At 47.4% G+C, this 27,407-nt stretch overlaps 4 protein-coding genes across 12 annotated transcripts in view; 3 read left to right on the top strand and 1 right to left on the bottom strand.

The window, feature by feature from the left end:
- The window catches only part of LOC118517408 (monocarboxylate transporter 12-like), a 105,743-nt gene extending 91,507 nt beyond the window's left edge, over positions 1–14,236 (top strand). For 7 of the 9 annotated variants that reach the window (XM_036063488.1, XM_036063486.1, XM_036063487.1 and 4 more), the window contains 5 exons: positions 10,760–10,933; positions 11,003–11,405; positions 11,477–12,022; positions 12,106–12,400; positions 12,467–14,236. In XM_036063488.1, coding sequence (XP_035919381.1) covers positions 10,760–10,933; positions 11,003–11,405; positions 11,477–12,022; positions 12,106–12,400; positions 12,467–13,018 — 1,970 coding nt within the window. In that variant the 3' untranslated portion in view covers positions 13,019–14,236. Of the gene's footprint in view, positions 1–519; positions 2,805–10,759; positions 10,934–11,002; positions 11,406–11,476; positions 12,023–12,105; positions 12,401–12,466 lie in introns of those variants that run through there. The other 2 variants (XM_036063482.1, XM_036063483.1) reach the window with 2 other exon arrangements.
- A 2,140-nt stretch (positions 14,237–16,376) lies between these two features.
- Positions 16,377–22,964, bottom strand: LOC118517402 (arginine/serine-rich protein PNISR-like). The gene is made up of 8 exons (XM_036063467.1): positions 22,491–22,964; positions 21,158–22,404; positions 20,971–21,084; positions 20,767–20,863; positions 20,280–20,333; positions 19,408–19,592; positions 19,034–19,346; positions 16,377–18,952 (listed from the first exon to the last, which is right to left on the bottom strand). The coding sequence occupies exons 2-8, from the start codon at positions 22,238–22,240 to the stop codon at positions 18,150–18,152; spliced, it is 2,649 nt and encodes an 882-aa protein (XP_035919360.1). The 5' UTR covers positions 22,241–22,404; positions 22,491–22,964; the 3' UTR covers positions 16,377–18,149.
- Positions 22,965–23,043: 79 nt separating this feature from the next.
- On the top strand, positions 23,044–24,906 carry LOC118517405 (glyoxalase domain-containing protein 4). The gene is made up of 3 exons (XM_036063479.1): positions 23,044–23,821; positions 23,915–23,964; positions 24,032–24,906. Exons 1-3 carry the CDS (start codon positions 23,732–23,734, stop codon positions 24,747–24,749), a joined length of 858 nt encoding a protein of 285 aa, XP_035919372.1. The 5' UTR covers positions 23,044–23,731; the 3' UTR covers positions 24,750–24,906.
- Positions 24,907–25,080: 174 nt separating this feature from the next.
- LOC118517406 (keratin-associated protein 5-10-like) lies at positions 25,081–26,094 on the top strand. Its single transcript, XM_036063480.1, has 2 exons — positions 25,081–25,721; positions 25,798–26,094. The coding sequence occupies exons 1-2, from the start codon at positions 25,697–25,699 to the stop codon at positions 26,025–26,027; spliced, it is 255 nt and encodes an 84-aa protein (XP_035919373.1). The 5' UTR covers positions 25,081–25,696; the 3' UTR covers positions 26,028–26,094.
- Positions 26,095–27,407: the final 1,313 nt, after the last annotated feature.

The raw sequence follows: 27,407 nt of genomic DNA, 5'->3' as shown, positions 1-27,407 counted from the left end.
CCTTTTTGCTATAAGTATCTTCGGCCAACCCACCCATCCGCACACAAATCCGATCGGAAAGACAGCTCCGATGATGTGCTACTTGTGCAAAACACACATTTGAACTTCAAAATTGCACCATAAAAAGTTACATCTCTCGTCGTCGTCGAAAGGGATCTGTCTCTGGGTTTTCTTTTTCTCTTCTATTCGCTAGCGTTTCTTTCATCTGCGTATTTGCCACCCTTAAAAGCAATCGGATCTGATCACCGAGAGGAGCGAGCAGGAAAAAAACGCGGAATAAAACGATTCTCCAACGGTCCTTCGAAGGTTTGGAACGAGAAGCAGGTCCGGACTGCATCCGGATGACTGACATTGAAGGGGCATGATGCTAGTTGCATTGCAAACGAACTCTAAAAGTGACTGTTGAATGCAATGTGACTCCGTGTCGGGGGAGGGAAGAGAAAACTTGAAACTTAAACGGATTTTTTTTTGAGAGATGTGTGCTTGGAAGAGCCACAACAAAAAACCCCCCTGGAAAATGGGGACAATTTCTTGTCGCGTTTTGGAGTTTGACGCGCAGCGTGAAAGTTAAAATAAGAATCTTTTCCTCCCTAATGATTTATTACGATACTTCTGTTTACCGAGAAGAAGCAAAATTTTCCTCCACCCTCACAAACACCAGCTCTCTTTCCAATGTCATGCCGGGGACAAATCCTTGGCTGAGCAAAGGAGCAACTTTCCTCCACCGGCACTCCAAGGTCCCAATCGTCACTCGGTTTCGGGCCGCCCGGTTTTATTAATTATTACGACTCGATTTCAGCCCACCTCACTTCGCAACTTGTTCGACGATCAAGGTTGGAAAAATCTAAATCCGCTTGGTCGCGTTGCCCGTTCGGATAATGTGTGTGAGATCCGCAAAGAAAAACACATGTCACATGACAAAACCCGCTGCGTAGCCGGGAAAGCTGGTGCGTAACACATCCATCCAGCATTATTTAGCCGGCGAACCTTCGCCTCACCAAGAATAAATCAAACCACCGTGGTTCGGTCGGGCAGGCCCGCAAACCTTGCACTTGGAAACGATGTAACGTTGCTGAAGAGACACAGACGTACCGAGAAGTCAAAAAACGCGGTACGCTAGAGATAGACCACACCGTTTCATCAAGTGGGCGCTGTATCTATTTTGGAGGAGCAGCAAATATTAGACTTGTAGAACCCCTTCCATCTATTGCAGAGAAAAAGACGTATCGCTTGGTACGGAAAAACAACACGCCATTATTATCTACGCCACCGGATCTCTTGAATCTCGGAGCTTCGCGTGTCGATGTGTCGCCAAGGACATGTACACATGCGTGGAATGCGTAGGGTAGTTGTGCAAATATTTGCCCAAAAACTCTACCAGGATAGTCTGGACACTGGTCGTACTGGTCAAAATGAACGCTTGAAAGGCTTGTACGATGACCGAAGCGCAGACCTATAGCTTTTGTTTGTTTTGCTCCGATTCTACCCATGGAGACAGTTAGTCGCAGGCTCATCAACTTATGAAAATGCTTCTTATCGTGTGCTCCAGTAGATTGGACGATAGTACGGTGGTTGGCAGCCATTTTAATGCTATCCATCCTCCATCTGACGTATAGTGACATACATCCAAAAGAATTGCTTCACAACTCACAGAACGCACACGCACGCATCTCCCTGGTGAAATGAGGTGACGATGATGAAACGGAGTGGCACAGGCTCGTATAAAATTATTTTTATACATCTTCCCATTCTCACCTCTGTTAACATTTGCTCCATGTGGTCTGTTTTTTTTTTTGTATGTCTCTTCCCATGTATCTTGATCTGCTGGTAGTCCATAGAGTCGTAGAACTTAATTAAGCGAGAGTGAAAGTGAGAAGGACAGTACCTAGATAAGCAAACATCCAGCAACAGGCGGTAACCTCCCGCTGGTGTGTGTGTTTGATATCGCCGTAATGTGAGTGTTCTTTGTGACGTCGGATCACCGTCACCTGCTGGGTGACGTTTCGCAATGGAACGACAACAAAACACCGCCGTTAGGAACGTTCGTTAAGCCTACCACCAGCACCGCCACCAAAAAAAAACCTTCACGATGCGCATACTATTCCAAAACGAACCGGTGTACGGGAACTACGAGGATTCGGGTGTTGCGACCAGTGCCGATGCACACTCGCTCGTGTTCGACGAACCAATCACGCCACCGCCGGTCGGTGGAAATGCTCCGGACGGTGCCACCCACTCGAAGGTAAAAGGTTCGGGTGAACGTGGAACTCCACTCGGCGAGCTGGAAGCGCTAGCGAAAGCGCTCGCCCAAGCACAAGGAGCTAACCTGGTGAAGGTCGTACCCACCGGTAAGGATGCCAAAGCGAAGCGCGTTAGACGGCGCACCAACAAACCGGATCACCCGACGCGGCCCGACAAAAAGGAAACGGACGAGGAAGATGATGAAGGGCAGGAGGAAGAGGAAGAAGAGGAAGCCGATGATGATGAGGAGGTAGATCCCGAACAGGGGGAGATCGGTGAGGATGGACTGGTGGGGGATGGTGGCCAATCGCCGACGCTACCACATCTGCTACACCACCGGCACCATCATCATCTGCCGCACCAGCAACGTGCCTCCAGTCGGATGTCCAACACGAGCACCAGCACGATCAAGCAGCACTACTATCCGGAGGGTGGCTGGGGCTGGATTATCGTGCTCGTCGGCGTACTGGTGCACATCTTGACGCACGGTCTCCAGACGGCGGTTGGAGTGGTGATTCTGGCGGCGGGACGTGCCTACCGTATCGAATCAATCATCTTCACAGGTGAGAGATCCGAGCAGGAGAGATCTCGTCGTTAGAGAATGTACGGAGGGAACTGGGATTTCTTTCCAAAGTTTTATTGAAGTTAATTTTATTCTAGCCAAACTATTCTTCTTCTTCTTTAGCACTATAACCTCGAGGAGGTCATGGGCTGTCAAAGTTTTACTTCCTCAACTCAAAATTACCAATAGCTGGTGCTGCTGTATGATTACCGGCTCCCCCGAGATATACAACTCTCTTAAATAATACTTAAGTATGAAGTTCAGGGCAGAGCATTTACAAGTTCACATTATGGTGATACAACCAGTAGTTCTGCCAACCCATTGTTTAAAGATCTACTGATAGATGATCGTTTCTTGACAGTCATCGACTTACTCTTCCTGGGTGTCTAATGGTCTCAGTGGCGAGATTAATGATGGGTGAAGTTGCTTGCCTCCAGAGGCCTCGTCGAAGCAACCTCGTCGAAGAGTTCTCGTCAAAGATTCCTCGTAAAATAGTCCTCGCCGAAGGAGCCTAGTTAAAGAGCCCTCGTCGAAGAGTCGGAGAGTTAAGAACCCAACAATTTCTGCTCTACTGGTTCAAGATTCCTTCGCCTCTTCTTGCTTGGCACAACAACCTCGAGAGGTCTTGGCCTGCCATTTTTTGTTTTCTGTGACTAGCCTCTAGAGGTCTCGTCGAAGGGTTCTCGTCAAAGATTCCTCGTTGAAGAAACATCATCGAAAAGTCCACGTTGAAGGGTCATCATCGAAGTGTCCTCGCTGTAGATTCCTCGCCGTAGAGTCCTCGCCGAAGGAGCCTAGTTAAAGGGGCCTCGTCCAACAGTGTTAAGAACCGAACAATTTCTGCTCTACTGGTTCAAGATTCCTTCGCCTCTTCTTGCTTGGCACTACAACCTCGAGAGGTCTCGGCCTGCCATTTTTTGTTTTCTGTGACTAGCCTCCAGAGGTCTCGTCGAAGGGTCTAAGATCAAAGATTCCTCGTTGAAGAAACATCATCGAAAAGTCCTCGTCGAAAAGTCCTGATCGAAGAGTCCTCCTTTAAGGATCATCATCGAAGTGTCCTCGTCCAAAAGTCGTTGTCGAAGATTCCTCGTTGAAAAGTCATCGTCGAAGAGTCATCGTCGTAAGGATCTCGTCGAAGAATCCTCGTTCTGATCCAAACAAACCTCTAAACCAAACAATTTCTGATCTACTGGTTCAAGATTCTAAGCTCCAGCTCAAACTGGATTCAAGATTCTAAGTTTTTATCAAACAAGGCTATTGACTGATCAGGATATTTATTTGAGGATCGAGTTCTGAAGCTCCAGCGAATTCTACAAATTTTATTACGGTTCAACAAATGTACTTCGATCAACAGTTTGCAGTGACTTCATTAAATTCCACCGAATCTATCTTCCATAAGGCCTCGCACACATCTCCAAAATGAAACCTATTAAAATCAAATTTATGACTTACCAAACTAGTCCTCAACTAGTGATGGATCCTTGGTTGGCTTACAAAGACTTTGAGCGATTGGACTTTATTCGCTTGTTACGCAAAAGACTTGCCGGCATCTAAAAACAGGCAGCCTAGTCGAGATTTTAACACAAAGCATGACGCGTGTGGTCTAACTACCTTCTCCTTTGATCTTTCCTGCTTAATAGCTCTTCTTCCTTCTTCCTCCTCCCCCTCTATCTGCCCACTCCTCTCCCCCTCCTCTTCACAAAATAAATGAATCAACCAATCGCTTCTCCAGCTTCCAGCGTTATCGGATGGGGCAAAGATTTTAAACCAATTTACATCGGAAAAACCCCATCTGGCTCTCCCGCGTTTGGGGCGTTGGTTTAGGAAGGGTGCAAAACAGTTTTGATTACTTTGCAAAAAGTAATCACATTCTCAAGCAAAGCACCAAAACACCGGAAACTATTTCGCAAACCGCCGTTCCGTTGGGCCATTTCTTTTCTCTTTTTTCTTTGCGATGAGCTTGCCATTTTCTTTAACCCTGGTGCTATGCATTTTGCATCATCAGCATCATCTAAACACCGAACCCACCGACAGCAGTGGCCGGATGGAAAATTTAAACTCTCATACTTCCCATGAGTACGAGCCAACCACAACACCACACTACAACCACCAAATTCTAGACTTTTCCAGCCGTACTTACTAAAGTAATGAACTTGAGAACTTGCTGTTTTTTTTCTCTCCCTCTCTTTCCTCCGGGTTGTTGTTGCGAGCTCATGAACATAAGTGCGTGTGTGTGCCGGTAACGATGAGCAGACAGCCGGTTGCTGGTTTGTTTCATCAGGCATCCACTCGGAACGTTTTGTTGGATGGCCAGCTGGTTTCTCGCGCATATAAGCGAGTGCTTAACGCTGTTTTACTGGGTTATTTTGCTTCAAAAGGTACTTGAACGTCCAATAAACAAGGTTAACAAAGGAGAGATGGACGTTGATCGCTGTGATTGACTTCATCAACCTTTACTTTGAAAGGTTCGTGTTGATTACGTTAAAATGAATATTATTATAAAACGATTTGATTATGAGTTGTGAGTAATAAAACGCATTGTAAACACACACACGTGATTATATTTTCCAGAAAATTTTCCCATCACACAAGCAAAAGTGTAGCAGCATTTCCTCCTCGCAACGACGAAAATGAGGATGAATTGCTGATCTATGGGTTCTGCGTAGTGGTGGGAAAATTAATCTAAGCGAGGATTCTCGGAATTCGAATCCGAGTCCCACCCGTTATTTTTCCTTTTGATGAACGACGCGAGGGGGGTGTTAGCTCCTCGCTCAACTGATCAACTCAATCTCGACCAAGAACTCCACCAAGAATGATGAAAGCAAACGACAGTACTACTCTAATCCAGTCATCCTTATCCAATCCCTTTCAAATCCCGTTCAAAACCCAATCGAATCCTAATTGTATCCCAATTTAATCCAAATCGAGTCCTAACCGAATCGTAAACGAATCATAATCAAATCATAATCGAATCCTAATCGAATCCCAAGGGAATCAAAGTCGGGTTCCAATCAGTCATTAAGAATCCAATAGGATTCGAATCCCAATCGATTTCCAATCGAATCCCAATCGGATCACAATAAAATCTCAATCAAATCCCAGTCATATCGCAATAAAATACTAAGCGGATCGTAAACGGATTCAAATCGGATTCGGATCCTTATCGAATATGAATCTCATTCGAACCTTTATCAAATCCGAGTCGGATTTGGACCCTTTTCAAATCCAAACTCAGATTCTTATTGAACCTAAACCGGATTCAAATCAGTCATTAACCGGTACGAATCTTTCTAGCGATTAGATCGTTGAATCTTCCGAGTCCCGTATACTCCCAACACTAGTTCTGCGGTGACAACAATAATAATTACCGAGTCTCTGCATGCTCCTCTTATACTGCTTTTAATTGAATTTCCCAATTGTGTGCACACTTCCCATTCCGGTTGAGTTGTGGCGCAGGGAACAGACACCAAAACACTACTAACACACACACACGTACGGATGGTTTTCGGACTGGCCGTAAGTGCATAAATTTACCACCGATTAGGGCGGGCTAAAAAGGGCAAGACAAATGGCATCGTATTTCTTCTTTTTTCCTCCCCTCTTCTTGTCAGCTAGTTTCAATCTTTTCCCATCGCTTGTCCGCTACCTAGTGTGTGCGTGTGTGTCTGTGCTATTGCACTAGAACGGCACGAGCCACCGGGCGTCTCCTTTTCATTGTGGTTGATGCTGCTTTACGATAATTGTCACATTCGGTTGGTGTTGCGACCGGTTTTTGCGGTTGCCCTGCTCACTTGGTTGATTTATCATTTGCAGTGAAGACACACACACACACATACAGAAGGATGCAACGGACGAATTTCCATTTGAATTCAACGCTTGTGCGTTAAAATGTGCGATCATCAGCATCAGTGTCAGCGAATTTTTGTGCTTACCCTTCCCTCTTTTCCCTCTGTAACCCTCTCTCTTCCTTTCTCTCAAACACACATACACAGTTAGTATTTCCGTTTCACCAACCGGCGCTTATTCCATGAAACATAAGCTAGCACAAGCCATACACACACAGAGAGCAAGTCAATGTTTTTTGTTGAGCCGGCACTGATAAACAGCGTAAAAAAAACTAGTCACAGTTCCGGCGGTGGGTTAGGGAGTTGGAGGTGGAAAATGTAATTTAGCAGCCATCCCGCTGAATTATGGCGCGTCGGTCGGTTTCACCATACACACACCCACCACACCAAGCGTGGCACATTTTTAGACGCCTAGACTGTTGTCTATTTAGTTTCCTCTGGTTGTTTTCTGGTAGGTCCTGTCGCTCGTGGCGGTGGTTGTTTATGTTTGGGAGATCAAGTGAAAATGGTGCAATCTATTTTCCCTAAATGTGTGTGTGTGTGTTTCCGCGCAAAACGGGTGTGTAAGGATTTGTAGGATGTGATGTGTTGCTTGATTCATGACGTTTAATTAAAGCCCCCGAACACCAATAAAATGAGTGTAGGGGCTTAAAAACTTGAGAAGCAACAGAAAATAAGTGTGGGAAAATGTGTGTTAGCAAATTTTTTCCCCGGAAGTAAAACGACCATTTCATACACACATATTATCAACTTGTGCAAAGTGCTTCGGTTCGGACACAATCCAATGGAAAACAGCTGCTAAACTCATTAGACTCGCCTCAAACACGAGCGTGCATTACAGACATTGGGCTGCCATTTTCAAAGGAAGCAGACACCCGACCGACATACCGGAGCGACAGAAGACACCGAGATGCGCCGGGACATCTGCAGTGGTCCCGTTTGCCAGTGGTCAGTAGCCGTGGTTGTGATGTTGAAAAGTTTGGCTTCACGCCTGACGCCAGTGGCGCGGCTCACAGTCACATGGAACCGAAGAAGCAGAAGAGAAAAACAAAAACAGCAACATACGTTCGATTGCTCAGTCATCCATGTTTTTCCTGGCCGGTACCGGGCAGGACACTCGCACACACACACCGCTCGGTCCGTGCGACAGAGCGATTAAGTGGAAAATAAAAATTAAAAACATAAAACATTACAAACCCTCGCCACACAGCCACACTGGAAGCGTCAAGCCAGCAAACGAAAAAAAACAAAAAACAAAATGGCTGATCGTGGGGAGTTGGGAAGTAGAAAGTTTTAATGGTTGTTTTTGTTCCACGCTTCAAGCCGGCGGGGCACTTTTATCGCTTTCACAGCCCGATTTGAAATTGTATTTAACGCTGATTGCATTGATTTCTCCTGTCCTCGCGCCCCATCCCAACGCTTGTGGCCGCCATTTTCCAACGATTATAAACTTGCTTCCTTCGGGACATTGAGTGCGGAAGAAGATTACGGGGCTACAAACACATCCTATTTCAACCATTCCATGACCAGATCCTGGTCCGACAGGCGTACCACGAATGGACGATGGCAGATTAGAGCGCACTGGCAGCTATTAAGACATGCTCCACTATAACGCCAGGATGACTATCGTTGGTTGGGTGACAAAACCGTAATAACTGGCAGCAGCTGGTTGTGGATCGTTTATTTGAACACCATTCGCCAACTGCCTAGCCTCCAACCCTCTCCCGCGTGCGCTTGACCTAGTTGAGTGACTGCCTCGGGGAGCAACACGGAATCCGATCGAGCCTGCCTGACATGTTCATTATCGTAAAGGTTTAGTGGGTTTAGAGTAGTTTGAAAACTTTGCCACACACGCTTGAAATAACTCAACGCATCATTTGGATTACTATTTGTAGCAAGCTGGAGTTTAATGTTTGAAGATAGTTTTATTATTATAGTGCGTCCAGCAGTCGCGAAGATCTCATTGGCTAGAACTCCGAGGTGTCTGATGTATTTTGTTCGAGAGGTTTAAGGCCTTCAAAGATGCGATCCCTCAGACTCTGAAGTCTCAGATATTTCATAAAAACGAACTTCCACAAATTTTCTTTCTTGACATGTACTTGGCAGCATCATTCGGGCTTTTCAGCGCACGTTCTCATCCATTCTCAGTTTCTTCAGACAATGCCCCCCAAACAGCGAAGACCGATTAGGACGATAAGATCTAGAATATAGATCTCAATAGAAGTATCTCCATGGACTCCTTGGAGTATCCCCTTGGACTCGCATACCATAAGCTCCCTTATTGGACAAGATCACAGGTATTGTGAGATCTCTTGGACAGGGTGGATGCTTCGACGATAAAGTCCTATGCAGCAGTGCCTCGTCTCTTAAGTTGTAACTAGTGTCACCAATAAGAGTATTAACCCGTTTTTCTCAGATCTTCCCTCGTTGCATCGAGAGCTCATCTTTGGATTCTAGTAAGACTCGTCTATTTAATCTCCTTTGATCCTTATACTACAAGCTCCGTTATTGGACAAAATTACAGCATTGTGAGATCTCTTAGACTGCGAGGATACTTGGACGATAAGGTCCTTTGCAGCAATCCCTTGTCTCTTAAGTTGTTACTAGTGTAACCGGTAGCATCTCGTTGAATCGAGAGCTAGACAAGTTTCATCCAAAATTAGTTCATAAACTAAAGAACAAAGCAGTGTAAAGAGAAATTTATCAAGCTATGGGATCTCTTTGAATCATTGGGGTGGTAAGCTTAGGTTTATATCAAGCTTTTTAGTCATGGCCGGGCCGTAGAAGCGACAACGGCACAGGTCTTCATATGGCAGGTTTGGAGTTCAAATCTCAACTGGACCGTTCCCCCGTAGTTAGGATTGACTATCCAACCACGTGGTATCTTACGTGGAAAATAACACACATGACCTTAATAGGGGTCTTTAGGCCAACGAGAGAGAGAGAGAGAGAGAGAGAGAGAGAGAGAGAGAGAGAGAGAGAGTCATGTAGTACCCTCAGACAACTTGGCTCTCAGTAGACGAGGTCTCCATGAGAACATTGCGTGGGAAGACCGCTTGGACGCCATTGTTCTCAGCGAGAGTACCTCGTCTTTGAAGTTACAGCTGACAGCTTCATGTTCTTTGGCCAAACGACCTCTTACTCTTAGGTCCTTAGGCCTGCCATTTCTGGCTGACTAGGCTAGACGTAGTCGGATAGTCAGTCCTCACGACGGGGCAGGTGACATCATTAACGGTTTAAGATGCTTTCCTAAATAGTCTCAAGTTTCAGCAAGTAACATTAGTATATACATTCTCTAAACGTTTAAAGCAAGCCATGACAACGTCATCCACAAACTCCAGGAAACTCTTCAAATGCTTTCACGCAATCACATCGTTGTTAAAATTAGATCCTTGTAAAAGTTGTCCAATGTTTTACCCACCTCAACAAACAAATCGTAGCTTCACTCACGCATGAGAAAAAAGAAGTCTTTCCCCAGCATTATTAACTCATCATGCTATCTCCACCACAATTCATCATGTTTATCTTTCACCGAGCACACTTATAAATCATCGCTCCGCGTCGTACGAGCCTGGCTAGACTCGTCCGGGGGATGCGTCCAGCCAAATAAATCCTCCCCCTCCGAAAAGGGGTAACGAAAGCATCACACTCCTGTTTTGTTAAGCGTGTTTGAGTTTCTGTCGCGGGTGTCAATGAGCTTAAAGAGTGTGTGAGTGGGAGAGAGCGAGAGAGGAAGAGAGAAAAATCTTTAGGGGAAAATTAAAACGAAAATATGAAGCTGCGACTCGTGGTGTTGTGTTAATAGATCACAGCGTATATCACCAGCACACAAAGCAAAAAAGGCAGACAGATGCGCACCAACCAATCCGACCGCTACCGATGGCTGATTTATGACGCACTTTATGGAATGAAATTCCACGCGTGATGCTGTCTGGGTGATATTGAGATGTACAACACCCACAAGCTTCGCACACCCATTTACGACTATTTGCAGATAAAAATTCTACCATAAATAATATAATCCTTATGAGCGTCTACGTCAAGCATTGTAAGGTCCCGCACACTGATAGAAATGGTTTCGTTTTCTTTTGTTTTCCCCCCCTCGCAACAGGATGGCTGGGCGCACTGTCGACCGCGGTAGCACTCTTCATATCACCCATCACGATCGCAGTCTGCAAACGCAAGTCCACCCGGCTGACCGCGGTAATTGGTGGACTGGTGACCGCCCTCGGTTGCCTCTTCACATCCTTCGCATCGCAGTTTCACCAACTGTTCTTCAGCTACGGTAAGACGCTCGCGGCAAAGTTCGCACAACTCGTACGTATCTGAACTTCAAAATTTGAATTCCAAACAGGTGCCGTCGTAGGTGTCGGTGTGGGGATGACGCGCGATTGCTCCACACTGATGGTGGCGCAGTACTTCAAGAAGCGGCGCGAGTTCGTCGAGATCTTCATCGTGTCGGGCAGCGGGCTTGGCATTGCCGTCATGTCCAGCTTCATCAAGTCGGCGATCGATGCGATCGGGTGGCGGTTGGGGCTGCAGGCCGTCACCGGCACCGTGTTCATCACGTTCATCCTCGGCACCTGCTACCGGTCCGCGTCGCTCTATCACCCGCAGCGGCGTGCGATCCTGCATCTGAAGAACCAGAAGCGGAAGATAAAGGACAAAAACAAACACGACGATCGACCGCCGTTCTTCGACTTTAGCACACTGCGCAGCAAAACCGTGCGCATACTGCTCGCGTCGACCGGCATTGGGTAGGCACTTGTGCTTGTTCGGAGTGGCGTTAGCAAGCACGTCTAAATGGCTCTCCCTTTTTGCTTTCCAGTGCGTTCGGTATCAACACACCAATCTTCTACCTGGCACACGAGGTGCAGAAGGACGGTATCGGTGATAAGGTGATGATCCTGCAGATCTACCTTGGACTCGCCTGGACGCTCGGATGCACTGCGTTCGGGTTGCTGGTCGTGCGGAACAGTGTCGAGTGCCGTATCGCTCGTCAGTACCTCTGCCAAACAGCCATCTTCATGTGCGGCGTCTGCATACTGGCACTGACGGCTGTCCACGGCAACTACCACGGGTACGTGATGTTCGTCTGGATATACGGTATCTTCTGCGGTGGCTACCACTACTCGCTCAAGATGTACACGTACGAGAAGGTGCGTGCACGCAACTTTGCCCGTGCCTGGGGTTTCGTGCAGTTTGCCCAAGCGATACCGATCGCGCTCGGTGTACCGATATCCGGGTACATGAACGAGAGTGGTTCCGGTACGGCCGGCTATTACTTCAGCTCGGGCTGTGCCATCGTCGGCAGTGTGCTCATGTTTCTGATCGATCTGCACCGGCGTTCGGTTTCGCGCCACAAACACACAAGGTATGGATGACGTTGAGTTGAGCCAAAAACAGTAATCTGGACCTCTCGCACTCACGAACTTTCTTTCCCAATTTTCTTCATAGGGCGAACGGTACACGCCATCTGTGCGTCTCGGAAACCTGCCCGCAACGTCGCAAACTCTCCTTCTCGCAAGAGCCCGACAACGAACCGGGCATTATCACTGGCAACACGGCGATGATGATCGGTCCGGAACTGCTCATCCCGCCGCTGAGCGATGGCATCGTGGAACCGATCAACGGACTTGACAAGCCGGAGCTCACCTGCATCTCCGAGGAGGGTATCGCCGACATGGACCTACCGGACAATCTGCTGGACGATCTGGACTATGTTGGTGATTGCATTACCTCGTGCAATAAGGTAAGGAGCGAGAGTGTGAGAGAGCGAGAGAGAGAGCTTCCTGTAACTTCACGTTTATTCCTGCAGGTGGAAAACTATCTCATGTTGAGCGAGTTCGAGAACAACCTCAGTGCCGAAGTTCCTATCCTGCTGGACAAGCGGGGCCGCCGACTGTCACTCTCCAAAACGAAGGCCCTCCTCGGTGGACATCTGGGTGGGGCCGGTGGTACAATACTGGCGCCCGGTACACAGCACCATCCCGAATGTCCCGTCGAACATTCGCTCGGCCAACCTACCAATGCGCTGCCGGGTGATGCAAACGGTCTGTCGCTGCTACACCCCCATCAGGCACACCATCACCATCACCAGCAACCGGTGAACGGTGATCTGGGGAAAAACGTGGCACCGGTCGTCACGAAAACGGACGCAGCGCCACAGAACACGATCGGCGGTGGTGGACGTGGCGGGGACACCGGCGGCAAACCGATGGTGGCCGGCAATGGGAGCGGCAATAGCAGCACACCCAACACCCTGCAGCCCCAGCAGCACTGCCGACTGAACAGCAAATGGCGCCCGAGCCAGCAGGTCGGGTTTCTTAACAACCGCGTTATATCTGTGATCGATGAAGCCTCAGTATAGGGAAAGCAGGCACGCACTATAAGCGTGACGGACTATTAAGGTATAGGAGTTGCGTTAGAGAAAGAAGAAGAAACAAACGCGCGCCAGACGCACACAGTGTGCCACAACACAGGGCGGGAAAGAGATATGGGGTAGAAAACGTAAAATGGGAGAGGAAGGCCAATAAAGATGGCTGACCGCCAATAAGTAGAGCTAACGAGGCACTCCAAATTCACTATCTGTACATAGTACTTAGTAGTGTAGCTTATCGATGTATAATCGCTCCAAGGGATGGATCGCTGCATCGTCCTACCTTGCGTTAGATGCGTTACTAGCTTAAGTTTGTAGCTGCGAGTGTGCGCGAGCGATCCGTTTACACACAGCACCGTTTAACTTCTTCAGAGAACAATTGACTGATTGATTTTGTGCGTGTTGTTGGTTTGCTTTTCTTTAGCACCATTACGGTGTTTTTCATGTAAACGAACGCTCACAAAAAAAAACAATAGTTGTTATCTCAAAATGGCGTCTGCTTTATGAGATGAAAAACACTGTACGGGGGGCTATTACATGTAGGGTTTCATTTTGTTTTTCCATCCCCCCTCCCCCCGATTTCAAACGTTCTCTTACACTAGCTCTCTTTCTCTTTTGGCATCAGAACACTCGTTCTCACTGTATCTAAGACACACACACACATACTCTCTCGATTGTAGATGATCCTTTTGGAAAGCTATCTGTCTTTTGTCCTTCTACAGTTTTCTCTCGATCCCTATCTCTCTCGCTCTCTATCTAAAAAACCTAGCCCGACTGTAGTAGTGTCTTCCTGGGCCTCCCACTTTCTCCCCCCCCCCCCACCCCCCCTAAATTAACCAAAAGATGCTAGCAATCTTAATACATACACACCAGACACCCATAGACACGCGGGAGATGATTGAGCAACTATGCTGTGAGGGATGATCGTGCACAGAGTAAAATTATTATATAGAAAGGAAATAATCCATCCCTCTCGCATCTCGCTCTCCCTCCCTTACACGTGACAGAGAGCACGTGGTAAAAATAGAATGATGATATACACAACAAAAAAGGAAAACACTTATAGTAGGCGTTTTACATATTACAACACTAGAGTACATCTACTCGGCAGCCAAAACGCAACACACAAACGAATGCATACATACATGGCAGTGCAATCGAGCATACTACTTGATTGTAGCGTTTTAATAAAAACCAGACGAAACCAAACGAAATGTGTGTGCCTGATTTGTGTTATCTTTCTCTTTTGTTACGACCGTAGTACAGTGAAATCGTTGGCCCAAAGGTGTGACTGCCAATCTTTGATATTGCCCCCGTTAAGCTTTAGTTTGGCATTCTGATCGAGAAATCGAGGCCGCTCTCGATTCTCTCCTATTTCTCTCTCGATTCTTTTCCATCTCACTGTCGTTTCTCTCTCAATCGGGTTATTTTTTCTCTTATTTCTTTCTCGATTTCCCTTCATTTGTCTTTCGTTTCTCCCTCAATTCTCTCTCAATAATCTCTTCATGTCCCTCTTATTTCTCTCTAATTTCTCTCTCAATTTTCTCTTCCCGTTCCCCGTTACTCTTTCGATTGTCTTGATTCCCTTGCGATTTTCTCCAGTTTCTCTCTCGATTCTCTCTCAATTCTCACTCGATTCTCTCTCATTTTTCTCCCAATTCTCTCTCGTTTCTCTTTCAAACTGTTCTAATTTTCCTCTTATATCTTTTTCGATTCTCCTTCATTTGTCTTTGATTTCTCTCTCGATTCTCGCTTGATTCTCTCTGATTTCCCTCTAATTTCTTCCTTCATTTATCTCTCATTTCACTCTCTATTTTCGAGTATTTTCCTCCCATTTTTCTCCCGATTCTCTCTCGATTACAAGCTGCTTTCATTTATTTTTCTGTTTGCTGTCCAATTTCTCTCTCAGTTTTACCTCATTTCTCCCATGACTTACGCTCTCGAATTTCTATAATTTTTCACTCGATTTTCTTATATGCTCTCTGATTTCTCTCTTGATTCTCTCTCATGCTAAGCACATTTCCCTCTCTCTCATTTTTTATTCGATGATTCTCTCTAATTTCTCTCTAATTTCTCTCTTATTTCTCTCTAATTTCTCTCTTATTTTTCTCTTAGTTCGCTCTTATTTTAATCTCATTGCTCTCTCATTTTTCTCGAGATTCTCTTTCATTTCTCATTCTATCCTATCTCAATTCTCTCTCATTGCTCTCCCTTTTATCTTTCTTTTCTCTCTCGTTTCTCTCTTATTTCTCTCTTATTTCTCTCTCATTTTTCTCTCGATACTCTCTAATTACCCATTCGATACTATCTCAATTCACTCTCAACTTCCTCTTCCCGTTCCCCGTCATTCACATTTCTCGCTCAATCTCATGTCACACTCATTTCCTCTAAAATTTCTCTCATTACGCTCTCGATTCCCTTCCCTTTATTTGAAGTTGTCTCTCTCAGTTTTCTCTCTTATTTTTTCATTTTTTTCTTATTTCTCGTTCGATGCTCTCTGATTTATCCATCGATCCTTTATCATTTCTCCTCTCATTTCTCTTTAGATTATCTCACATTTCTCTCTCATTTCTCTCTCTCAATTGCTTCTTTATGCTCTCTCGATTTTCTGTAATTTTTCTCCATTCCGCTCTCGAGGCTCTGTCGATTGTTTCTTATTTTTTTCGATTTCCTCCCGATTGTCTCTCTTTCTCTCTCGATTCTCTCCCGCTCTCTCGCTCTCTCATTTTTATCGTACCTTCAAAACAGATCGAAAAAAAATACATTTTGTATGTATCAACGGTCCTCTTCTTCATCAAACTAACCTATAGATCTACCAGCGAGCAACCAATTTGACAGCCGAAAATCAAAGCAAAACGAACATGATGTCAAAACGGTCTTTAACTCGGGTATCCCATCCCATCCTACTTGCCAAACTAAGTACAAACTTGGCAACATCTTCTCAGCAGACAGTGGCGAATCTAGGTCCTTGGAAGCCGTAAGCAGAATGACAGTAGGATGCCCCAGTTGAATCAGCTGACTGTGCCAGAGCCTCAAGTGAATCGGAGACATTCCACAATTCTCCCTAGGGTGCTCGGGGCAGTTTATCGGATACAGCCGTTGGTGGATGTGTGCAGCCCTGGACTGAGTTTCCTGAAAAGCCTCGAATTTCCTCGGACCTCCTGGACCTGTCTTATAGGCATGCTCTACCCTGAGCAAGCCTGGAAGAAGAAACAGTGGTAAGATTGATGCACCCAATGTTTTCGATCGATGCTGTAAACTTTTCTGCTCCATCCAGGACTCTTGGGCAGCCCCAGTTATTGATAAGACCCATATCCATGGGCAGCAATCGACAAACCCGCTGGTGATATTACTGTTGCAAGTCAATAGGTTTTATTTAATTAAATACAAGAAACTGTACGATTAATAAAATTGCCGAAATAAACGAAATAACACACACAAACACATTTCGAATATTACAGTTAGACAGGATGCAATGACGTGATTTCAAGGAATTATTATTCTATTTCTGCGATAAAAACCGTTTCGTTTTTTTTGTTGTACCGAGAGCGAAGAGCGCCGACCGAATAGAGCGCGGGAGAAGGCGGCTGGGAAATGAACCAGTTCCGTTACGAGTACCGAAAGCTAAAACGAACATTATTGCGAGTAGACTAAAAATTTGGGGAAGAGGATATTGTTAAGAAGTAGATTCCAGCTGTCCCAACTCTTCTGATCCTCTGATCTGATCTCTGATCTGATGATGATTCTACTCGGCGCACAACCTAAACTAGGGCACATACGACCAAATAAATACAACAGGAAAGGAATCACACAAAACACGGACTTGTGCCTAGTAGAAAGCAACCACACATTTTTTTTTTAACGAGAGTAACACTTTACTATCGATTGGCGAGTTATTTATACTCCAATGAAAGATTCTTGATGTGATGGTGCGCTATATGAACTTTACCTTATGCCCACAGAAGCTTCATTAATCGAGGCGGCAGAACTGGGGTTTCAAAGCCCATCCAAGACAGCCTCCCTCCCGTACGCGCCTTGCTACGGATCTAAAATCAAGTCACAGAAAGTCAGAAATGGTAAGCCCGAGCCCTTTCGAGGCGCTTGGCCAAGGAAGAAGACGAAGAAGCTTCATAAAATGATATTTTATAAAAAACCGTACCGCTCCCAGCCGCAACTGTACGTCTGATGCTTTAGCAGCATCCATTTTCACTCTCGTGTGCCTAGCAGAGGTTATACAAAACTACGTGCTCTGAGCTTTCGCAAACAGTTAATATAAAATAGGAAAATAAATAAAAGTATACAAAGTGATCGACGCAGGTTATCGATGGATGTGAAAGCACCATCAATCGATCAATCGTCCGTACCCTGTTACCTAAAAACCCCTGCGAAAAGGTGTAACACGCAGCGCACCCTCCGGTGACGTTTCGGTTTGCAAATCGTTAATAGCCTTTGGAGTACTAGCCCCCTCCCTCTCCTTCCTCTTCTAAACGCGCTAGGTACGAATTCGCAAATGCTACTACTAATAATACGAGGGGTTGTCCTGACCAAAAAAAGGGAGAAAACATACAACACTACCTATCCTGCAATATGCTACGTTTCATATTCGCGTCTAGCCTACAACACCCCCGGTCTGTCTGTCTTTACACTTGTGTTCGTTCTAGTGTTTTTGCTTGAACCCTTTTGCTTTAACTCCTTGTGTTAGAATTCCTTGCCTCGCTGCATAAAAAGATAACTAGAGCGTGTGTGTGTTTGTGTGTGTGTGTGTTAGTTTCTACGTGTCTACAGGGAAAGGATAAGGGATGGGGTAGAGGTGTGTGTTAAGGTAATTGTGATAATTGTGTCTGTGTGCGTGTGTGTGTGTGTATTTATACATACTTTCCCTAATTTATCACACTGATTTGACTCTCCCACTGAACTCTTTTGCTTGTCTGCTTACGGGACAACGTGTTGCCATCGCTGTGGTCGGCAGCGAATGGAAGTTGGCAGGTGCGGTAACCCCTCGGCGGCCACAACCACACCCACAAACGTAAACTACAGAGAATTCACCGCATTTGGCGCAGCATAGCTAAAAACACACGCGAGCGCACCACCCCCCCGGGGGGTGGGGGGTGACGGAAGCTTCCTAGAACCGGCGATGGGAAGAATATTTCGACGAGGAGCGTGACCGGGACGGGGAACGGCTGTGCTTGCTACGATGGTGGCGCCGGGAGCTCGAACCGGACGATCGCGACCGTCGGTCGGCCGAACGGTCCCGATGGTAGCGAGACCGCTTCGAGGAGGAGGAACCGCGTCGACGTTCCGACGCGTGACTGTTGGGCGAAAGGGTGGAGCGTGACGAGCGTGAATCGGGCGAACCGGACCGTGACGCGCTCGAACCACGGGACGAGCGTGAATGGGAACGGTCCCGGTACCGTTTGCGATACCCGTCACCACCCTCATCCCGCCGGGACCGTGACGTGCCGGAATCGTTGTCCTCCGCGAAGGACGACCTTTTCCGGTCGTGGTAGTACTGCTGCTGTGGTTTGCGTTCCGGCTCACCCCCATCGCTTCCGACCGACGCTTCCGATTCGGCGTTGTGCTTCCTGCGCGTGTCGTCCGACTCGGTGGTTGCCTTCGACTGTGCTGCCCTATGGCCAGCGCTAATGCTGTAAATCGTTTGGTACGAATGCAGCTGTTGCATGTACGCGTTGATGGACTGTGGGCGTGGTTTGACTTCCGGCGCTACCTGTTTCGGCCGGACAGTGCTGGCGCTGACGGGTGCGGGCGCCACATTCGCTGGTGGAGACGGCTCCACAGCTTTGGTGCCGGGACGCACCGTTTCGACCGGGTTGGATAGGATGGAAACGTGCGTAACGTGCGTGGTGCGCACCGTGTCCCGTGGATCGCTAAACCGTGACACACGCTTATCGCGCCGTTTGCGTATCACTGCAGTAAACAAATTTAAACCAATTAATCCGGAAACAACTCCAATAAAAATGAAACAAAAAAAAGCAATCAAATACGAACCATTTTCCTGGCTGCCGCTTGCCTTGTCGGTTTGCCTAGCGGTGAAGGGTATGTACTGAGCCGTACCGAACCCGTTGCCGGTACTCACCTTTCCGGGCCGCGGAGGAGATTCACGTTCCGGATCAGAATCCGCCGCATCGTACCGCGCCTCATCCGCATCCGCTTCCTCCTCGTCCGAACCTTCCGTGTCGGATGGCTGTACCTTCTGCTTCGGTTCGGTGCTGTTCGGCACCGTATCGGACACCTCACCGATCCATTGCTCGATTTGCGATGCAGTGGATTTGAAGCTTTGCTGCCGACTGCGTATTTTATCCTACAGAATGCATTTTCCAGTATCACTATCGGTAACGGATTGGCTTTTTTCTTCATCCTACCATCATTTTCCGCATTGCTTCCGTGTCGGAGTCATCATCATCCGAGTTGTTTGCACTGTCCAGATCCGAATTCACGCACGTACCGGCAGCGGGTGCAGTTTTGCTAGTCTCGTTCGCGGGCTGATCTTCTTCTGCTTCATCCTCCTCATCATCATCATCATCACTATCGCCATATATGCCAAGACCTGTAGGTGGAAGTGATTGATTTGTACAGATTAGCCGGTATCGCGAAGCCAATATTTGACCCATCATCTCTCTGCATGGCTCAGTGGACACAGATAAACTTGGCAGAATTTTACATTCAATCGCTCCGTAACCTGTCCTTGAAGCCCTGGTGTTCCAAGGCATCTCAAAAGATCGTGCGTTCATTCCAATCATGTATGGGCTTAGGTCTAATCTTTCAGCATTTGGACACGCATCTTCAGTGTACAGGACAGGATAACTGTAAAGTATGTGACTAGGCGTTGGAAATTTGCCAAACGTTCATATACTGGATCTTGAATCCCCCAGGACCAGTGTTGGGTCAAATAGCTCTTTTTAAAGAGGAGAGGGCAAATGCTCACTAACATGTGAGAGGTGAGGCCTCCCGGTAGCTCCGCACTCACTGGGGACGAAGGGGCCGAAGAGTGCGGAGCTACCTGTTAGAAATCGAAGAGCGCGCTCAGAGCTCTCATTTTATTGAGGCGAGGCCTCTCGGTAGTTCTCGAGCTACTGCCCAGGTCCCACATCCAGCTAGCTTGTAGTATGATCAATCCCTATCGATATTTACGAGGCTCTCCGAAAGCTCTGGGCCAAAAGGCTCACCCAGAGCAGACGATACTGGCTATTATTTAGTGATTTGAGCACCGGCCAATCACAGAACAACTACTTACCTAGTCCTCTGGTGTACGTCGCACGTCCAACATTGGATGTTGCAGCCTGTTTCGCTGTGATGGTCGTCATAGTTGCAGCAATCGAAAACATACCGAAGAAAGAAAAAGCAAAAACATGTTAGAACGTAATTGAATTTGACTCATTCTCCCCAATCCCGCAGTTTCAGCTCAGTGAGTGAAGAAGCGTGCTTTCTATAGTTCCTTGATATTATCCGAAAATCTTTCCTAGATGATCCCGCATAATTGACTTGTATAAACTCATTAGCTTCAAGTCTGTACTGTTGCATTGGATTTGGTCAAAAATGAGTCCCTGAGTTGCTCCACCAATTAATCCCACCACGCGACAATACACGTTTCCGATACGCACTAGGAAAGAACAACTTGGAAAAACAAAACTAAACTACAAAACTAACCTCTTCCCCGTGGTCTCTAAACAAGTTTAATAACATCAAAACAAAACAAAACAAACAGCGCGATAACGCCTTACCTTTTCGCTTCTGCACCTTACTGAGCTCTTCCTTGGCGATCGATAGCAATACTTCGTTTGTTGTTTCCATAAACACTTCAGTCAGAATTTTTTTAGTCTGGCCGGCGAAGTATGCATGTTTGAAATAATATCAAAAATGGTGCAATTATCAGTACGCGTGTCGATCGTCCACAACCGTTTCGCGTTGGAACCATTAATACGTACAGTTTGTTCAATGTCTTGTTCCTTTACCGGCACTGTCGCCTGGTGTGGCGCTTGCGGTTCTTCCTCCACCTGCTGTTGCACACTTAACGGCGGTATAAGTTCCTCGCGTGTTGGCTGTAGGGGAGTAAGGAGTAAGGAACGCATTAACAGTCGGCTCGATTCCGTTCACTTGCGTTCACCCACGTACCGACAACGCGAGCGTGTGCAGATGCTGCTGGCTGGAGAGTTTCTCTTCCCGCTGGCGGTATTCCTGTTCGCGCTTCAGCTTCTGCTGCTTTTCCCGCTCCATCTTTTCCAACCCTTCCCGGATCCAGGCCGGCAGCATCATACGCTTTTCCTCGTTGATGGTAGCGGCGCCCGCTGCAGCGCTGGCACCGAAGCTGTTTTCCTTCGCCTCGATCCGCTGCATATCCGCGGCCGCGGACAGGCCCATCTTGATCTCGCGATCCATCAATCCCGGCAGGCGGACCGACGGTTTCGGTTGCGTGCTAAACACGCGCCGTGTCGGTGTTTGTGGGCGCATCGCCGTGGAGTCTTTCGGATATCCGCCGGCCTGGAAGAGATGACTGTTCTTTGCCTGCCACAGGGCAATGGCAGCCGCCGCGGACGGTGACGCCGATACAATAGCGGGCCCGGTGGCGGCGACAGCGGCGTTGGTGGTGGTGGTGGTGATGGTGGTGGTGTTGCTGATGGCTGCGGCCGTCCGTTGCTGGTCGGCGTGTTTTTGATTGTTTGGAAGGGTTTGCGGCAGGTGGTGATTCTCGCCGGACGTCGATGCACTGTTCACGGAAGACGGCCAGGACCAGGTTTGCCACGTATCGTCCCCTGATGCCGTGGGCCAATCAGCGGAAATTTTGGGCGGTGCCGGTGGCAACGGCATATCACCATCGTCTTCCCGTTCCACCTCCATCGGTGCTTCACCTTGCTCCTCGTACTCCGGCACCGGTCCGGTACGGTTGGCTGGGTGTGGTGCGTCACCCCCGGCCGCATCATCGTACGTGTCCCGGTCGAATGATGGTGGGGGTGGGGGCGACGGTATTAGCGACGGCATCGGCTGTATCCAGGTTTCGCGCATCTTTATCCACTGCTGGGCTAACGCGGCCCAGTCCACCTGATCGTTAGGCATGTTCTGGTAGTGCGACAGCGAGAACGCATTGCTCCCGGGCACGAATGTGCCCTGGTTCGGACCACTGTCGGACATAAGGGCGGAAAACAGCTGTCCCGGGTCCTCGGACCGGGTCGAGTTGGAGGCACCGTGTCGGTTCATCATACTGCATGCACCAATTTCTAACCACCACTAGTCGGCATTCTTTTCCAATATCCTCTAGTGGTCTACCTGCAGCGACAAAAAGCGTTCCCCGTGCTGCTGCTGCTGCTGCTGCTGCTACTGCTGCTCGTTACCCGTGAGTTTTGTTTGTATGTATGCGAGTACGTCTGCGAAAACAGGGCAAAACAGAACCATAAACCATCGCTTAATCGCTGGAAAATCGGATTTATCGGGCTAGTGGTAAACAACCTACCAGAACAGTTTGGAACGCTTGGCACGCTACAAATAAAGGCAAAATGGAAACTTTTTAACACCAAAATCCATGCAGCGAACACAAACCGTTCCGAACATTACGGCCTAACATCAATTTCCCTTCCTTTTTTTTAATAATGGCCACTGATACACATGCGTTTTGTTTTCTTGGACGTTTTTCGGTTTCGGTCAAGGTTTATAGACATTTTTTGACAGCTGGTCCGATGCAGACCCAAGGCAAGGTAGCAATTATGGAACGGGAGGCTGTTGTTTTTTTTTTGTGTATGTAATCGGTTATATCTTGAAAAACTGCATAAGGAAACAATTTTATCAAACGAAGCTTACTGTATTATTGATTGAAATACCATTTTTTAAAAGCAAATACACTTGGGTCAAATACGCCTTGTGTCAAATGATGCCATAATAAATGTGGACACGAAGCCCTTCTACCCATCTCTCTTTCTCTCACACATCGACAGCGCTCGTGGCCCTTTTTGTCCTCGGAATGCGAGATCTATATGCCCTTTTTCCGTAAATCAGAACATCGCCAAACTGTTTATTGTGGCCGTTTCTACAGCTGTGGCTGGCGTTTTACAGTGAGAGTTCGACCGTTCCCCGGAATGACGTTCCGCGATTGCTCATGTAAACACAAAACACAGATCCGATTAGGCAGTGGTCTCAGCGATGTGGTGTTTTATTAACATTGAAATAAATTAAGTTAAGAGGTTGTTTTTGATTTTCCCTTTCACGTTTGTTTGGAATTTAATAATATTTTCCATTGAAAATTACAACATACGTAAAAAACCTCAAGAAATACGAAAATAGCCCGAGTAGCGCCTCCCAAGACAACAACCACCGCCGTCAGTGAGTGTTTGTGGCCGAGAACACAGCCTAACCAAAACAAAGCGCCCAGCTCCAGGAACGTTCACCGTATCGCTTGCCGTTCCGGGCTAGCAGTGCCTTCATTTCTGTTCACCCGTTTTGGTTTATTTGTTTCGGCCCCACTCTAAAAGCAGAAAAAAAATCCATCATCCCCCACCATATCCGTGCGGCGTATGATTCTAGCTGGAAGTAAGCTAACACACTCGCACTACACACTAGTGGAAGCTAACAAGCGGTCAAACAAACCGAGAACCCGGTCCGCGGTAGCCGCCATCCAGTCAGTCCAGAGTCACCCGGTACATAAGAACCGCGCAATCTCTATCTGAATCTCACAGTCATCGGCACGTGCCCCGTCTGAAGATGATTACCGCCCGGGCACTTCATTATGTGCTTAAGATTGGTAATCGAGCCAGGAATATTTTGTTCTTCCGCGATGTACTGGGCATGAAGGTGAGTGTGTAAAACGGGGTAGCTCTTGTGTGTCTGAAGGGAGGTGGAATTAATCTTCTTTTTTCCTGCTTAACCGGGCTTTTTTTCTCGTAGGTTCTACGTCACGAAGAATTTACGCAAGGTTGCGATGCCGCTTGCAACGGGTAAGGTCGAAACGAAAACTTTTACAAATTACCCCTACTCGAACTCACGGAAAACGTTTCCCACCAGACCGTACGATAACCGGTGGAGCAAAACGATGATCGGTTACGGGCCGGAATCGTCCAACTTCGTGATCGAGCTAACGTACAACTACGGTGTGCAGGAGTACGCGCTGGGAAATGATTTGGCCGGTCTAACGGTTGCGTCCCCCGGTGCCCTAGAGCGGGCCCGTGCCCACGACTTCCCGGTAGAGCAATCGGCCGCTGGACAACCGTCCGTTTTACGCTCACCGGACGGGTATCCGGTGTTTGTGGTGCCCGGTACCGAATCGCAGGTGCAGCGTGTCGCTCTAAACGTAACGGATCTGGCCAAAGCACGCTGCTACTGGGCGGACACGCTTGGTATGGTACCGATCGGTACCGTACCTAACCCGGAACATCGGTTGGATCTTTCGTACGATCAGGGTAAGTTCGTGTTGGAGCTGCGTCAGTCTACCGTCGCGTTGGACCGTGCCAAGGCGTACGGTCGCATAGCGTTCGCGGTACCGTACGACGTGCAGCCACGGATTGATGAGCTGATCCAGAAGGCGGGTGGTACCATCCTGACGCCGCTGATTACGCTCGACACACCCGGCAAGGCGTCGGTACGCGTTATCATACTGGCCGATCCGGACGGGCACGAAATTTGCTTCGTCGATGAGGAAGGTTTCTCCGCCCTGTCCGCCGTTGATCCGGAGAGCAACGCGGCACTGGACAAGTACATCGGTAAGGATCCGTTTCAGAAGTAGAACCGGGTGACGGTGGTGTGACCCATCACACACATTCCCCAGCTAAATGGCAACGTTAATTCGCGTCGGAAAACTAATGAATTGTACATGAAACGTTTGTTGATAAATAAACGACAGATCATTAATCGGATGATATTAGATCGAAACGATAAAAAAATGAGTATGTGAGTCATTTATGATTGTAAAGAGCATTCCACCGGTGTGCCCGTACAAGGTTAACAAGCGGGTAATTATCATTACATGAGAATGCATCGCACAGGCATCCGATGCGTTGCGTGCATCGGCACGAAGGTCATCAAGATCGTTCTGTTCCCTCTTTGTGTCGTATGTATGTGTGTGCCGTGGGTGGGTCGCAGCGCATCGATACCACCCGCGGTAACGCGACAGACAGCGTGCATTTTTAGCTGTGCTCTAGTTTGATTTTGGTTTTATTTTTTAAATCATGCGTGCGTGCGAATCGGTTCGGTATCATAACAGAAGCACGCACGGATCAGAAACCGACTGCTTAGATTTGTGCAGTCAATGGCCGTGCCAATTGGCATTAGTTTCCGATCGGCAGTGCGTTAGTGCAGTTCAAAAATTGTTGGTCCGCGATAAGCGCGACCATCCTCCTTTTGCACCATTCAAACAGGGATTATCTAACCGCGGGAGGGGGGAAGGCGTTGATTAATCCGCGTTTTTTTTTTTCGTTGGTGGCGTTTTGTGTGGAACAACAATTTTTGAAAGTGAACTATTGTGGCCGAGTTTTTGAGAGACGCAATAAACGGCACTTTACGGCGAAGAGGAGGTCCCAAGTGGCTGCACGTGCGTTTTTAGCAGACAACGATCAACAGGGCAGCAGCTCCTTAGCGCACCAGCTCAAGCCGTCTTTGTACGGTTATCATACTATCAACAAGACTCGCCGCCCCGGTCGTATCTTCCGGTAGCCTTCCTACCCCATCTGCATCATGCCCTGCAGAACGTGTGGCAAAGGTAACCGGTCCACTTTGATGTCAATCATTCTTGTGGGGCTACGTCCATTTTTTTTTGTTTCGTTTTTTTTTCGCAGACTGCAAATGTTTGCGCATGATGAGCAAGCGCAGCTGCGGTTGCCGGCCGTGCGATTCCGATTGCACCTGCAGCTGTAACACCAGCTCGAGTAGGTGCATGGGTCCGGCGCAGGTTGAGGGCGGCGCCCGGAGCAAGCAGGAAGGGACCGACCAGGATCAGGGTGGATGTGGATGTACCGGCGGTGGTGAAGGCGGCACGGTCGGGTGTGGCGATTCCTGCTCCTGTTAGACGCTGGCTACGCAAATCCGTAACATTAGATCTGGAACAATAAAACCACGCTCTGAGCAAATCTGAATGGGGTTTTTGTTTGTTTGTTTGTTTGTCTCGGTGGGTTTTGTATTCCTGTACATAGAGTTTCCCTTTCTTGCTGTAACGCGCGGTTAACATTTTATCTACTCAGCAGGAAAACTGAGAGCTTGCCCAATCTGTATACAACGGACACCGGACGTTTGCCGAGGGATTGGTCGGTTTATGGGATCTTGAGATTTCAAGCGATAATTAAACAGAAGGGAAAAAAACTGCAAGGCAAGCCAATTCCACCGGCGTTCGCATAGCATTTGTGGGTATGTGGGTGTGTGAGGCTGTAAATAGAAAGCGGAAGCATAAAATGTTTGTATACTCCATTCCTTGAATACCCGGTTAACAAAGCGCCCGATGACAGTGGTGTCGAACCCCTGGGATGGGACAGTGTTGTCGAACCCATGTCGAATGAGATAGAGAGAGAGAGAGAGAGAGTAAGAGAGAGAGAGAGAGACCATAAACTGCTCAAGACAAGATTGCGACGAAACTAACGACTTTTCATTGAACTTATATGAAATATTACATAAAAATTGATATAACATCAGTGAACAAATCATTTCAAATCACCGCACACTTCTGCCTTTCAGCACATGATTGTCTTGTCGCTCGACTTGTCAGAAAAAAATAACGTTTCGACAAACGTTTGCTAAAATCTATTGATGGTGTAGGGATTAGGATAGACAAGTGAAAAATAGGTTGATAGGGAAAGGGACAGGCTAAGAGATCGGTTGAGCGAGTTAGGATTAGGCTGGAAAAAGAAATAAATGTTAGTCGACTTGGATGACTCAGCGCAAGAGTATAAAGGGCGCGAATAGGAGCAGCTCAAAAGGTTTTAGCTCCTTGAGCTGAGATCTGGGCCTCTCTGTCACTTACTCTGTGAGGCCATGGGAGTTTCCGGTCGAAGAGAAAGAGAGAGATAGCACGAAGAACGAAAAAACATCGTGAAAATATGAACCAAATTATTTTTGACGTAAAATGTTCAGTTTTTTTAGCTTTCGCTGAGAGCTCTCGATGTATGTACCCTGGATTTGCCTAGTGGTCCTTATTTTATGTAGTCCGAAATAGAGCTTTACAAGAAAGCGGTTCGCCAACCGATCGTAAAAGTTTTTCATTGGTTGCTGTAGGATATGAACTACGGCGATGATAACCCACAGTGGGTTATGAATAATATCGCTGGGGGTGAATAACAGTGAGTGGGTTATGAATAATATCGCTGTGAGAAAGAGCAGATCATTTTAAACTCAAGTATTAAGTACTCGTAAGTTGAGAATCGTGTATCTCGGGTAAAAATTGTATAAATTAAACAAA

The sequence above is a fragment of the Anopheles stephensi genome, chromosome X (assembly GCF_013141755.1).
Source record: "Anopheles stephensi strain Indian chromosome X, UCI_ANSTEP_V1.0, whole genome shotgun sequence".
Classification (NCBI taxonomy): domain Eukaryota; kingdom Metazoa; phylum Arthropoda; class Insecta; order Diptera; family Culicidae; genus Anopheles; species Anopheles stephensi.
This window is presented reverse-complemented; position numbering and strand designations above follow the sequence as displayed.

Coding starts and splice junctions, on each gene's coding strand:
- LOC118517406 (XM_036063480.1), top strand. CDS start 25,697: ATGCCCTGCAGAACGTGTGGCAAAG. Junction 25,722..25,797: donor CTGCAGAACGTGTGGCAAAG/GTAACCGGTCCA, acceptor TTTTTTTCGCAG/ACTGCAAATGTTTGCGCATG.
- LOC118517405 (XM_036063479.1), top strand. CDS start 23,732: ATGATTACCGCCCGGGCACTTCATTATGTGCTTAAGATTGGTAATCGA. Junction 23,822..23,914: donor GCGATGTACTGGGCATGAAG/GTGAGTGTGTAA, acceptor TTTTTCTCGTAG/GTTCTACGTCACGAAGAATT. Junction 23,965..24,031: donor TGCGATGCCGCTTGCAACGG/GTAAGGTCGAAA, acceptor GTTTCCCACCAG/ACCGTACGATAACCGGTGGA.
- LOC118517402 (XM_036063467.1), bottom strand. CDS start 22,240: ATGATGAACCGACACGGTGCCTCCAACTCGACCCGGTCCGAGGACCCG. Junction 21,085..21,157: donor TGCACACGCTCGCGTTGTCG/GTACGTGGGTGA, acceptor ACTCCCCTACAG/CCAACACGCGAGGAACTTAT. Junction 20,334..20,766: donor TAAGGTGCAGAAGCGAAAAG/GTAAGGCGTTAT, acceptor CGACCATCACAG/CGAAACAGGCTGCAACATCC.